We start from the raw sequence: 14,793 nt of genomic DNA on the forward strand, positions 1-14,793 counted from the left end.
CACCTCAGCACCCAGCCAGGGAGTGTGACTCAGTCACGTGTAAGGTTGGTCTCCCATAGGGATTGAACTCAGGGGCACTCAACCATTGAGCCACATCCCCAGCCCTATTTTATATTTTAATTTAGACACAGGGTCTCACTGAGTTGTTTAGTGCCTCAAAGTTACTGAAGGTGGATTTGAACTTGTGATTCTCCTGCCTTTAGCCTCCAGAGCTGCTGGGATTGCAGGCATGAGCTAACCACATCCGGCTTTTGTGATAGCATCCCCCCCCCCCCAACTATTCCTATATGACTGGGTAACTACATTGTTTCCATTTTTTTTTTTAAAGAGAGAGTGAGAGGAGAGAGAGAGAGAGAGAGAGAAAGAGAAAGAGAGAGAGAGAGAGAGAGAGAGAGAGAATTTTTAATATTTATTTTTTAGTTCTCGGCGGACACAACATCTTTGTTGGTATGTGGTGCTGAGGATCGAACCCGGGCTGCATGCATGCAAGGCGAGCGCGCTACCGCTTGAGCCACATCTCGAGCCCTTGTTTCCATTTTTTGATTTTTAACTGTTTCAATAAACATCTATATATAACATATCATATAATCATGTTTTTGTTTTGGAGGATAAGAACTCAAGAAGTAGATAAAAGCATACATACATGTATTTTAAAAGCCAGGGCTAGTGGCTAGGGATGTGGTTCAGTTGTAGAATGCTTGCTGGTCATGCATGAGGTCCTGGGTTCAATTCCCAGCATCACAAAAACAAATAAACAAAACCTCCTAAAAACAAAATCCAAAATACTACTGCTAAACTATGCTCCAAAAGGGCAGTAGTAACTGATACTTTTACTAAGAGTGTCCAATAATCCATGCCACTACCAAGACTAGATATTATCTTTTTTTAAGTTTTTTTGTTTATCTCACGGATACATTTTATTAACATGGCTTTGATTATTAGAGTATCTGCAAAATTATGCTATATTTGAAGCTTTTAATCCACTCCTAGAAATAAATTTATTTATGTTAACAGGTCCTGATCATGAGGACAACTGTTTTCACTGGCATAAGTTTCTACATTATTTGCCCAATTAATAGTTAACATGATTATAAAAAATCTTAAATGGCAACATTAATAATATCCATTTCAAATCAGAGGCAAAGATTGACCAATTAATCCCCATATTTAAAAATAATATTTCTCTTATTCATATATTATTTAAGTTGTTTATTGAATGCCTACTATGGGCCAGACTGACAATAATATAAAGAACTGAACAGAGTCTGCAAATTTTATACAACTTCAATTCTAGTGAGGGGAAACAGACTCCATTTCCCCCAAAGTGTATGTGTGTGTGCATAAGAAAGGAAAGTGCAAGGACTGTTCAAAGGGAAAAAGATTTGGTAATCAGGGAAGGCAAGTCTGGGCAGGTGACATTTGAGTAAATAAAGAAAACAGAAAACAAGTCCTGTGATTATCTGGGGAAGAATGACTCAAGCACAGAAAAAAATAAGTACAAAGGCTCTGAAAGTGGGATGTGACTGGCATATATTCAGGAAAGAGTCTGGTGATAAAGGATTATTATTTTCACATCATTCACACACACACCTCCCTGACAAGGTCCTGCTCCAAGTTATGCCGTCCAAGTAACATTCTTCTCTTGAAGCGACGGCATTCCAGCTCTAGGTATTGTCTCTGACGTCGAAGAAGGTTAGCTTCTTCTTCTGCTTGGAAATGTTGTATATTCTCCTTTTGCTTTGAAAGCCACTCTTGTTTTTCTTTCTTAGGGGTGCTCTGGTTTTCATTCAGCTCCTGGCAACATAAAAACAACAACAAAAACTCAGTTCATGATACATAATTAGCTGTATGAATGCGTCACTTAGTATATGGTAAACTTAAATAGAAGTATTTAATAGCTTTCTCTCTAATGATCAGACAGGGTAATGATCTGGAGAAAGCAGGTAATATTTTCCTCTTTCTTGAGTTACTTATGAAACAGGACAAGAAAAAGATATATGTGGGGCTGGGGTTGTGGCTCAGCAGTAGAGCGCTCGCCTAGCATGTGCAAGGCCCTGGGTTCGATCCTCAGCACCAGATAAGAATGAATGAATGAATGAATGAATAAATAAATAAATAAAAGGTATTTGGTACAAGTAAAAAATAAATATTTAACAACAACAACAAAAAGATATATGTATTCTAGAAAACCCGCATACTTTCTAGCTTTACGCAGTTATATCTTTTTTTAATTACTTTTATATTTTTATTACAGAACCTCCTTTCGAAGTTACATCTTGATGGTTCCTAGCTTTAAAGAACACAATGATTGGTTAATAAAGTAAAACACATCCTTCTTTAAAGCTTTCCCTAGAAGACAGAGACAGTGTTTTCCGGTAAAAAAATTACATAGGAATTAAAATTAGGGCTAAAACAAAGTAAAATATCATCTCAATTTACATTCTTTTTTTAAAAAATATTTTTTAGTTGTCAATGACTTTTATTTATTGATATGTGATACTGAGAATCGAACTCAGTGCCTCACACATGCTAGGCAAGTGTTCTGCCACTGAGCCATAACCCTAGTCCTCAATTTACATTCTTGATACTATGTTTTCAACAAAATTATAGATAAACTTAATGTAAACGAACTAGAAAGTAAATGGAAAATCAGCAAAACCGTGATTAGAACAGAAATTTACTTTACTTCATTTTCAACATTAGTAGCCACTGAACAAATCAAAACAAATGCTTTCTATATCATCTTAAATATCATCTCAAAAACTACCATGAAAATGCATTTACAATGGGCAAAATGAAAAAAGCCCTAATGATATATTCAAAGAGGAAAACCCTAGGGTGTTAACTAATAACATTTTCAACCTAAAGAGTATCAACATTATATAAAATATAAATCAACTATCTTTCCTAGGTATGATTCTTCAGAGACTACTAATCTGTATTTTCTTTTCAGAAATCACTACTTTTTTGGGGGTGTTGGGGGTACTGTAGATTGAACCCAGGGGAGTTTTTACCACTGAGTTACATCCCCATCCCCAGCCATTTTCTGATTCTTTTATTTTTAAAATTTATTTATTTTTTAATTTTTTTTAAGTTATAGATGGACACAATACTTTTATTTTATTCACTTATTCTATGTGGAACTGAGAATTGAACCCAGTGCCTCACACATGCTAGGCAAGTGCTCTACCACTGAGCCACATCCCAATCTCACTACGTTGCTTAGGGCCTCGAATTTTAGATCCTCCTGACTCCAGCTCCCAACTTGCTGGGATTACAGGCATGTGCTACCAAGCCTGGCTATAAAGATCTCTAAAAAGAGATCAATTCTTTACAAGTTTAGTTTATAAGATATTTGAATAAATACATATAAAAAGCATATAAATGAGTAGTTTGTGAGAGTGATGCCATATAGGGTGGTGGTATATGCCTGTAATCATAGGTGATCTGGGAGGGTGAGGCAGGAGGATCCAAGTTCAAGGCCAGCCTCAGCAATTTAGCAAGGCCCTTAGCAATACTTGTTGCAAAATAAAAATTTAAAAGGGCTGGGGATGTAGTTAAAATGTCCAATTTTAAGATGTGATCTTTTTTTTTTTTCCTAATCTTTATTTTTTTATGTGCTGAGGATCAAACCCAGCACCTCACACATGTGAGGCAAGCACTTAACCACTGAGCTACACCCCAGCCCCCTTAAGATTTGATCTTGCAGTGTTTATTTTTCTCAGGTATTTTTATTTCTAATGAGTCAGTTAATTAATAGGCACTTAGGAAAGCTATTATAAGTGAAATAATTTACATTTTTCAGGAAAGGTTCTTTTTAAGATCCTCTTGAACCAGGAAACTCAAGCAGTTAAGGGTAATGAATTATAATCAATATCGTTGTATAAGCTGATATGCATTTAATGGTCACAGCCAATAAAAGAAAATTTTACCCTACATGCTTTATGAGTGAGAACCATTGAATATAATCAATAAGCAGGAACTGACACAAAATTTGTACAAAATAAGTACCTCTTTAAGCTGTTCTTTTCGAAGTTTATATTCTCTTTTCTGGGACTCCAAAAAGCTATTCAGTTCTTTCTTCTGTTGGGCCTGAATATGTTGCTGAAATTTTTTCTCCTCATTGGCCATCACTTTAGCCTACATGAAATTTTTAAAATGAATCAAATTAATTAAGTAGATAGATTTAAAGCAGATAGGTTAAAAGCAGCAGTTTAACATACATCACTAAAGATACTTATTTCTTAAGGACAAAAATCAGTAGAAACAACACCAAAATAAAATACCCAACCAAGTGGGTTTGGTGGTCCACCCTGTAATCAACAGGAGCTTGGGAGGCTGAGGCACAAGGATCACAAGTTTGAACCCAATCTCAGCAATTTAATGAGGCATTAGCAACTTAGTGAGACAATGTCTCAAAAATTTAAAAAATTTAAAAAGGGCTGGGGATGTGGCTGAGTGGTTAAACACCCCGGGATCTAATCCTTGGTACAAAACAAAAACAAAAAACCCTGACCAAATTATAAAGTGTTTTTCAGCATCCTTATCATTTAAACTTCAAAGAATCACTAATTTGGAATTCATTTTAAAATACTGGGATAGACCAGTGATGTAACTCATTGGTAGAGTACTTGCCTAGCATGCTTGGCAAGGCCCCAAGTTAGATCACCAGCACTGCAATAAATAAATAAAATATCAATCTCTTATTGGGCTAAAATGGTTTCATTTAACAGGAACACATCCTTCCTTCAATAAAACAAAACAAACAAATGTTTTCCTCAATCCTCAAATCTCTAGGATTACAGGAATGTGCCACTGTGCCTAGCTAAATATTGATCTTTATTTTGTATATTAAATACTATAAAAATGTTAAATACTAGATATCATACTATTTTATTTTTACAACTCTTTTTTGTGGGGATGGGGCACCAGGGATTGAACCCAGGGGCACTTAACTACTGAGCCACATCCCCAGCCCTTTTTAAATTTTGTGATAGGGTCTAAGTTGATGAGGCTGGCTTTATTTTTTTTAATTTTATTTTTTTAAAGAGAGAGAGAGAGAGGAGAGAGAGAGAGAGAGAGAGAGAGAAAAAAAAATTTTTAATATTTATTTTTTAGTTCTCGGCAGACACAACATCTTTGTTGGTATGTGGTGCTGAGGATCCAACCCGGGCCGCACGCATGCCAGGCGAGCGAGCTACCGCTTGAGCCACATCCCCAGCCATGAGGCTGGCTTTAAACTTGTGATCCCGCTGCCTCAGCCTTAGCTGCTGAGATTATAGGTGAGCACCACTATACCTGGCCTATAAAATATTTCATTTTTTAGTATATATGTAATACATATTAATTATAGAACATTTTAGAAATACAGAAGAAAAAAGAAAAAAAACTCATGTTTTAGCACCCAAAAATAAAACAATGTAAGCATTTTGGTACATACATGTTTTAATTTTTTCCTAGAACAACAACAAAAAATTTAATACTTTTTAGTTGCAGATGAACACAACACCTTTATTGTGTTTATTTACTGTTATGTGATCCTGAGGATTGAACCCAGTGCCCCACATGTTTTAGGCAAGCACTCTACCACTGAGCCATAACCCCAGCCCTAGGACAAAAAATTTAAAACAAATTTTAATCACATTATACATCCTGTTTCATGAATTGCTTTTCTAATATGTCAGCATCTACCTCTTCACAAGCTATTAAAAGTACTGCCCATCACCTAACAGTATTCAAAATATCAATAATTTTTTTATTAAAAAATTTCAAGGGCTGGGGTTGTGGCTCAGTGGCAGAGCACTTGCCTAGCATGCGGGATCCTCAGCACCAGATATCAATAAATAAAATAATGGTTCATTGACAACTAAAAAAATAGTAAAAAAAAAATATTTCAAGCTGGGTGAGGTGGCACACGCCTATAATCCCATATGCTTGGGAGTCTGAGACAGAAGGATTGCAAGTTCAAAGCCAGACTCAACTTTGAACTGAGTGAGACCCTCTCTCTAAATAAAATACAAAATAGGGCTGGGATGTGGCTCAGTGACCGAGTGCCCCTGAGTTCAATCCCTAGTACCACCCCCCCCCAAAAATTCAAAATCAAATATTTATTTATACCATAATTTATTTTGCCAATTTCCCTACACTGTCACAGTTTTTTCTTTTCTTTTCTCTTCTTTTTTTTTTGGTGGGGAAGAACAGGGCAGCTATGATAAAAATGCTTCAATGCATTACGTTCAACTTGGACATATTTTGATGAAATTATGTGATTTTACTAAGAAGTTTACATGTTAAACTTGATAAATGTGACTAGCAAAATAAAATGAAACTGATTGGACACCAAAAACACTACAGGAAAAAGCAACTAGAATACTGAAAATATAACCGTACCATATAGTAATGAAAATTCATTTATAAATAATCACACAGGTTCAATCTGAATCAATATATAATCTCAAACATTCTTTGTATTCTGACAGAATGCAACAAAAATTTTAAAAATGTTTCTTAAAAATACACAGAAGTAGAGACTCATGAATAATTTTTTGAGACCTAAATCAACTATTGATAAGATTTACCAAAGTCCTCAGATAAGCAGGGTATCAAAAGACTAAAATGGTTGAATGACTTACCCAATGGGATACTATAAAGCTATCAAGTATCAGGAAATGATCCCATGCCTATTATTTCCCAGATCTAGTGCTTGTATTAAAATATATCATAATATTTTTTCATACTCAAAATGCATATATTAAGTCACAAAATTAGAAAAACACACATGAACCATCTTTTTTGGTGACTGATCAATTCACAGAACAGTTTATACAAATTATATAAATACTTATCCCTTTCTTCAAGCAGTTTATTTGGTTCCTGGGAATAGATACCCCAATATTAAAATGCTATATTGGTTAATTATGAGATAGACAAAAGCTAAAATTAAAATAAACTAAAAATACTTCAATAGCCACCTACCTCTTTTTCCATAGCAGCTTGATGTTTCTTGATAAGTTTCTCCATTTCTGCAGCAAAATTATTACGCTGAGTTTCAAGATCTTTGTCTAATCTGAGGCGGTGTTCATCCATCTCAGCCTTTAGCTTATTTTCCAGAGTCATTAGTTGCTTTTGGTGCTGCCGCCTCATTCGCTTATAGCCAGACATCTGTTCTCTAAGCTCAGAGTCCTGCTCATGTTCTTGCATTTGCCTTGTAACCTAGACATACAAACAATGGAGAAAAAAGAAAAGAACAGAAAGCAAAACATTTTCTTTCAAAAGCATTTAGACCATCCTATTATTAATTAACTAGGTAATTAATTTAAGAGATCCCAATGTTGCAGTTTCCAATTAAATTTCCAGCAGGTCTTTTAAAGAAACAGACAAACAGGTTCTAAAATTTATGTGGGAATGTAAAGGACCTAGAATGCCAAAATAATCTTTAGAAAAAACAAAGCAGAAGGACAAGAGCACCATGATCAAGACACTGGTACTGGCAACATACAATACTCCCTTTCAACAAGGACAACAACAAAAAATCTATAAACAGACTACACATTTTTCTACCAAAAACTCAAGTTAATTCAGAGGGAAAAAAAAGCACTTTTAACAAATCCTGCTAAAAGAAGTGCTTCTTCTTCTTCTGTCTTTTTTAAACATTTTTTTTACTTTTTGGAAATGGTTGGAAACAATACCTTTATTTATTTATTTTTATGTGGTGCTGAGGATCGAACCCAAGGCCTCGAATGTGCTAGACAAGCACTTCACCACTGAGCCACAATCCCAGCCCCTAAAGGAAGTGCTTCTTTACACAGAAAAAAAAACAAACCTTAACTCTCACATCTCTCACTTAATGTATAAAAACTAATGTGAAGAGGATGACATCTTTCTTATTTTTGAGAATGATTTCTTATCTAACTATAAAATCTATAATAATAAAGCAGAAGAAATCATAAAATATCTTCATGACCCTGAAAGTAAGCACGTTTCTTGGGCAGGATGTAAACACCAATGATCACAAAGAAAAAAATATATAAATACGATTTTTAAATTAAGATAAAGTTCATAGAACCTAAAATTAATCATTTTACATTGAAAGATTCAGTGACATTTAATCCATTCACCGTGTTTTTTTTTAAATACTTGTGCTTTATCTAGTTAGAAAATATGTATCACCTGAGAAGAAAATTCTACTCACAGTTCCTTCATTTTTTTTTCTTTTTCTTTTTTTTTTTGGGGGGGGGGGTACCAGGGATTGAACCCAGGGCATTTAACCACTGAGCCACATCCCCAGACCTTTTTTATTAATTCTTTTAAGACAGGGTCTCTGCCAAGTTGCTGAGACTGGCTTTGAACTTGCAATCTTCCTGCCTCAGCCTCTTGAGCTGCTGGGATTAGAGGTGTGCACCACCACACCTGGCATGCACTTCTCATTCTTCCGCTTAGCAACCTAACCAACAAATTGCTTTCTGTTTCAACAATGTTACCTATTCTCAATATTTCACTAAAGAATGTGATATAAGGCTTGGTTGTGGCTCAGTGGTACAGCATTTGCCTCGCATGTGTGAGGCACTGGGTTTGATCCTCAGCACCATATTAAAAAAAAATAAAGAAAGAAAAGTGATACATGTCTAAATATATTTCATTGTGTTTTTGAGGTTCATTTATGTTGTTGAATGTATCATTACCTCATTTCTTCTTATAGCAGAAAAATATTTCATTGTAAATATATCATAATTAGTTTTTCACCCACTGACACACATTTGACCCTTTCCTTTTGGCTATTGTAAACAGTGCCTCTATGAATATGTATGTACATGAACTTGTCTGTTTTCAGTTTTTTATAAAGGTTAGTATTATTTTTTGGCAGCGCTGGGAATCAACCCCATGGCTTTATTACAATCTAAGGGTTTGTTTTACCACCAAACTATACTCCTAGCCTATAAAATTATGTTTGACTGACATTATAATTGTACACATTTATGGAGTACAATGTGACGATTTGACATAGATATACAATATAGAATGATTAAATCAAGCTAATTAACATATTCATCACTTCATTTACCAATCATTTTTTCATAGTGAGACATTTGAAATTTAGTCTTAGATATTTCAAAATATACAATATATCATTATTGACTATAGTCACCCTATTGTGCAACAGATCTCAAAACTTAGTCCTCCTGTCTATCTGAATCTGTGTGTGCTTACACAAACAACTCTACATATTCCCTCCCTCTCACCCCTACCTAGCTCCTTTTATGACTTCAACCTTTTTGGATTCTACATGTAAGTGGGACTGTTTCACTTAGCATAGCATATTCTAGATTTATCTATGTTGTTGTAAATGATGATCCATCCTCCCCAGCCCCCAGAACACATTCTTTATTCATTGATCGTCCATTGATAGACATTGATAGATACTTAGGGTGATTTCCACATCTTGGTTTTTGTGAATACTACAATACACTCAAGGGTATAGATATTCCTTTGGCATACTAATTTCAGTTCCTCTGGTTATGTGCTCAGGAATGGGAGTACTGGATCATATGGTAGTTCTTATTGTTAGTTTTTTATATATTTAATTTTGGTGGTATTGGGTATTGAACCCAAAGTGCTCTATCACTAAGCTAAATCCCTAGCACTTTTTACTTTATTTTTTGACACAGGGTCTCACCAAGTTGCCCAGGCTGGACCTGAATTTGGTATCCTTCTGCCTCAGCCTCCAAAAAGCTCTGATTGCAGGTGTGTGCCACCATGCCTGGCTCTATTGTTAGTTTTCTTTCTTTCTGTTTCTTTTTTTTTTTTAAACTGGGGATTGAACCCAGGGGCACTGAACTACTGAATCACACACCTAGCACGTTTTAGTTTGAGACAGGGTCTCACTAAGTTGCTGAAGCTAGCCTTGAAGTTGTGATCCTCCTGCTGCAGCCTTCAGAGTCTCTGGGAGTACAGGCACAAGCTAACGTTCCTGCCACTTACTGTTAAATTTTTTTGAAGAACTCCTAAACTGTTTTACATTCCCATCAATAATGTACAAGAGTTCCCTTTTCTCTGCATCTTCACCAACACTTCTATTTAATTTACCAGATGTTTTTAGTGATTTGTTTTTTTATTTTGTTGTTTTGTTTATTTTTTAGTGGTACTGGGGATTGAACATAGGACCTTAAGCATGCTAAGGAAGCACTCCTAGTACTGAACTACATTTCCAGCCCATTTTATCTTATTTTGAGACAACTCACTAAGTTGCCCAGGCTGGCTTCAAATGTGATCTTCCTGCCTCAGACTCCAACTAGAATGCTTATACATTACTAATTGGCATGTGAAATGCTACAGTCACTTTTGAAAACTGACAAAGTTTCTTATAAAATTAAAGAAACATATACCCTATAACTTGACAATTCTACTCTTAGGTATTTATTCAAACGAAATTAAAAGACCAGCTGGGCATGGTGGCACACACCTGTATTTCTGAAGCAGAAAACCACATTCGAGGCCAGCTTGGACAATTTAGTGAGGTCTCAAAATAAAAAATTAAAAAGGATTCAATCCCTAGTACCACCAAAACTTATAATTTAAAAAAAGAGATCACGTTCACATCATGGCTTGGTCACAAATGTTTACAGCAATCTTATGCATAACAGTTCCAAAACAGAAACAAACCAAAAGTTTATCAAGAAAAGAATAGATAAACAAATGGTGGTAGGGGGCTGGGGTTGTAGCTCAGTGGTACAGCAACTGACTAGCATGTATGAGGCACTGGGTTCAAGTCTCAGCACCACATATAAGCAAATAAATAAATAAGTATCCATCAATAACTAATAAAAATATTTTTAAAATGGTGGTATATATTCACACAATGAAAAGGTTTTTTAGAGAAAAAAAATTAACATTGTTGAACACAATAACATGTTATTCAATAACATGCATTCATTATTCTGTGTTATTCAACTCATATAAAATCCCATTCAAAACATATTATGAAACAAAAGGTGATACTCATGGAAATGAGAAATTAACGAAAAAGTATAAAAATAACTTTGTAAGATGAAGGAAATTTGACATCTCTTGTTTTATGTAATGGTTAACTTACATGTATATCAATTTAAAAATTCCTCAAATTGACTACGTAAGATCTGTACATTTTATTATATGAAGAAAAATTCAAAACAAAAGAAGGCAAAGTACTCATAAAATATAACACAGCAATGTTTATTTGTGCAAAAAGCTACATACTCTCTGAATATTTTATTTACAATATGTGGAAATACTAGGTTCAAGAATATAACTCTTGCCAGGCATAGTGGCACACGCTTGTAATCCCAGCTGCTCAGGAGACTGAGGCAGGAGGATCAGGAGTACAAAGCCAGTCTCAGAAACTTATAGAGGCCCTAAGCAACCTGGTGAGACTCTGTCTCTAAATAAAATACAAAAAGGGCTGGGGGTGGGGCTGGGGCTGTAGCTCAGTGGTAGCGCACTTGCCTAGCATGTGTGAGGCACTGGGTTCAATTCTCAGCACCACATATAAATAAAAATAAATAAATAAATAAAGGCTATCAACAACTAAAAAATTAAAATAAAAATTAAAAGGAGGGGGCCCTAAAGGTGTGGTTCAGTGGTTAAGTGATCCCCAGTACTCCCCTCTGCCAAATATATAAAACTTTTTCAGGTTTTTGATTTGTTAAATCTATAAATGTTATTTATTAATTTGAGGAAGCCAACATTTGAGATACAGACTTGCCTGAGAACATTTAATACATGCCATGTCACAAAGAGATTTTCCCCAGATCTCAACCTGCTTTATACATCTATCAAGAGACATCAATAAATAAATAAACAAACAAATAAATAATCTCTGCCATTTGCTCTGTTTAAAGCATTATTTTCATGTTGAAGAATAACAGTGCATGTATGTGGAGGGGGTACTGCATTTCTGACTCCACATGCCATACAGATTCATGGGCATAGGATTTATAAAATCTGATTATACAGTAATTCTGCTTATTATGTAGCAATTTAGATGACTCAAATAACTTTTTTTTCCCTGTCTTATTCTCTAATAACCTACTTTTCACATGATATATTAATGTAATTTCTTTCTATTCCTAGCATCCTTTATTATGTTCTTGGTCCCACGTGTCTAACTGAACAGAGTTTTAAATGCCCCACTATAACATGTTTGTAATGAACAAATAAATCTATATTTATTGTTATTTGGGAAATTAGGATTACAGCATACCAAATAGCATTATTTGCAAATTCCAAACATTACCTTTTTAGTGGTTACCCTCATGTTACCTTATTGTCAATTCTTACATGGAAATACCATTTCTCCTCTCCCTGTATGTAAAACCTAATCATTCTTTTTTTTTAATATTTATTTTTTAGTTGTACACAATACCTTTATTTTGTTTATTTATTTTTATGTGGTGTAGAGGATCGAACCCAGAGCCTTGCGCATGCCAGGCGAGCGCTCTACCACTGAGCTACCACCCCAGCCCTAAAAACCTAATAATTCTAAATGCTCCAACAATTTGTTTGATAAATGCTTCTTTTATGTTCCTAATAAAAAGTTATCTGAATAACTATTTAGTACTTTGTAATTATGTTAAGTATTTGATATATTCAAAAGATTACTTATTTGTGGGCATGTCTTGAACATTGTTAGTTTACCATGTTTCAGTGTGCTTTTTACACATTCTTCTCATAACAGGCATCTCATAACGCCCATGAATCTGAAAGTTTTGAAAAACAAACTCCAGTACAAAAAATAAGATATATTTATATTTGGGTCCAAAGTTCAACATGAAAAACTATATTTCCATCTGGGCCTGGGGAAGCACATACCAGTGATGCTGTCCTTATGGTTGCAAAGTGTTCTCGATTACGATAATGTGATTTGTGGCGAGATACTTGGGGAGGAGACTGTGGATCTGATACTCTTGTTCTAGGATCTCCTTCTTCTCTGTAATTTTCTTCTTCCTAAGCAAAGAAAGAGACAATATCATGTAAGCTACACAAACTGTTTGAAACTTCAAGAAAATTAAAGTTCAAAGTCAACTAGATCAATAAATCTAATAATAATTTTAGAAATCAAAAACAAGAAAATAAGGGCTGGAGTTGTGGCTCAGTGGCGATCATATGTGAGGCACTACATATAAATGAATTAATTAAATAAAGGCCCATCAACAACTAAAAAATGTATTTTAAGAAAATGATGGGTTGTGGTTGTGGCTCAGCAGTAGAGTACTCGCCTAGAATGTGCGAGGCGCTGGGTTCATTCCTCAGCACCACATAAAATGAATAAATAAAGGTTAAAAAAAGTTAAATGAGAATGCTGTCATTTTATCTTCAACACAACTAGAATTAGGAGAAACTGTTTCCACAGTGTATGAAGTAATATACAGATTCAGGAAAATGAACAGAGCGTGGTGGCGCCCACCTGTAATCCCAGTAGCTCAAGAGGCTGAGACAAAAGGATTGCAAGTTCAAAGCCAGCCTCAGCAATGGTGAGGGGCTAAGCAATTCAGTGAGACCCTGTCTCTAAATAAAATACAAAACAGGGGTGGGGATGTGGCTCAGTCGCTGAGTAATCCTGAGTTAAATCCCTCGTACCAAAAAAAAAAAACAGATTCAGGATAAGGAAATGTACATGGTTGGCTTATAACCTACATATTACAAGTAAAATTGAAAAGTTTTAATGTCACTTAAAAACAAACATAATGAAACATGTAGCTAATACTTTAATAGTAATAAAAATTAATGACATAAAGGCTTTTGGATTTTAGAAGCAATACAGCTTAAAACTACCTTTGCCTTCTGTACAAATATTTTTGCGTTCTGTACAAAACAAGCAATTAAAAAATGGTTTTAAATATTAAAGAACTGATACTGTTACTTATAAACTTCCATTCATTAACTGAAGAAGTCAGTTAAGTAACAACCATCTACTTACAGAAATAATCTTATGACTGATTCCATTGCCTATGAATATGAAAATTAAATGGAAGTTTCCCTGAACACTACTACTGCATAACCATCATTCTTAGTAGCTTTCATGTATGTGTTAAAATGTCTAACAAAAAACTTGCCATTTTAACCCAGATTAACTACATTTTCATGTTGTGTACCCATCACCACTATTTCCAAAACTTTTTCACCACCCCAAACAGAGACTCCATCCATTAGCAACAGCTTGCATTTCACCTTCCATTCATCCCATGGTAACCTCTAAATATCCCCATGAATTTGCCTATTATAGACATACATTTCATTTGAGTTTAATTATGGTATTTGTCCTTTTCTGTCTGGCTTATGTCCCTTAGCATATTTTTTTTTCTCTTTTTTCAGGGGGCAGGATGGGATGGGTACTGAGGATTGAACCCAGGGATGCTTAACCACTGAAGAAATCAGTTAAGAGCTATACTCAGGTGCTTTTATTTTTTGATTTTGAGAGAGGGTCTCAGTAAGTTGCTTGGGGCTTCAATAAGTTGCTGAGGATGAGTTTGAACTTGCAATCCTCCTGCTTTGGCCTCCTGAGCCAGGCAGGACTATGGACATGCGCCACCATGCCCAGCCTTTGGCATGATGTTGACATTTATCCACACAGTAGCATGTTTCAGAATTTCACATCTTTTTCTAAATGAATAATATTCTGTACAGCACAATTTGTTTATCCATTCATCTGTTGATGGACAGTTCGTTTTTTCCTTTTGGCACTGTACCTAATAACTTTTATTTTTATTTTAAATATTTATTTTTTGTTATAGTTGGACACAATATCCTTATTTTATTTTT

General features: G+C 34.9%; 1 protein-coding gene across 2 annotated transcripts in view; it reads right to left on the minus strand.

Annotated features, from left to right (window-relative positions):
• The window catches only part of TAOK1 (TAO kinase 1), a 136,038-nt gene that overhangs the window by 25,998 nt on the left and 95,247 nt on the right, over nucleotides 1–14,793 (minus strand). For both annotated transcript variants that reach the window (XM_081270403.1, XM_081270404.1), the window contains 4 exons: nucleotides 12,844–12,978; nucleotides 6,976–7,212; nucleotides 4,012–4,140; nucleotides 1,591–1,794 (listed from right to left, as the gene is read on the minus strand). In XM_081270403.1, the coding sequence (XP_081126529.1) occupies nucleotides 1,591–1,794; nucleotides 4,012–4,140; nucleotides 6,976–7,212; nucleotides 12,844–12,978 (705 nt within the window). The remainder of the gene's footprint in view (nucleotides 1–1,590; nucleotides 1,795–4,011; nucleotides 4,141–6,975; nucleotides 7,213–12,843; nucleotides 12,979–14,793) is intronic.

Source organism: Spermophilus citellus (assembly GCF_964194105.1).
Source record: "Spermophilus citellus genome assembly, chromosome: 17".
NCBI lineage: Eukaryota > Metazoa > Chordata > Mammalia > Rodentia > Sciuridae > Spermophilus > Spermophilus citellus.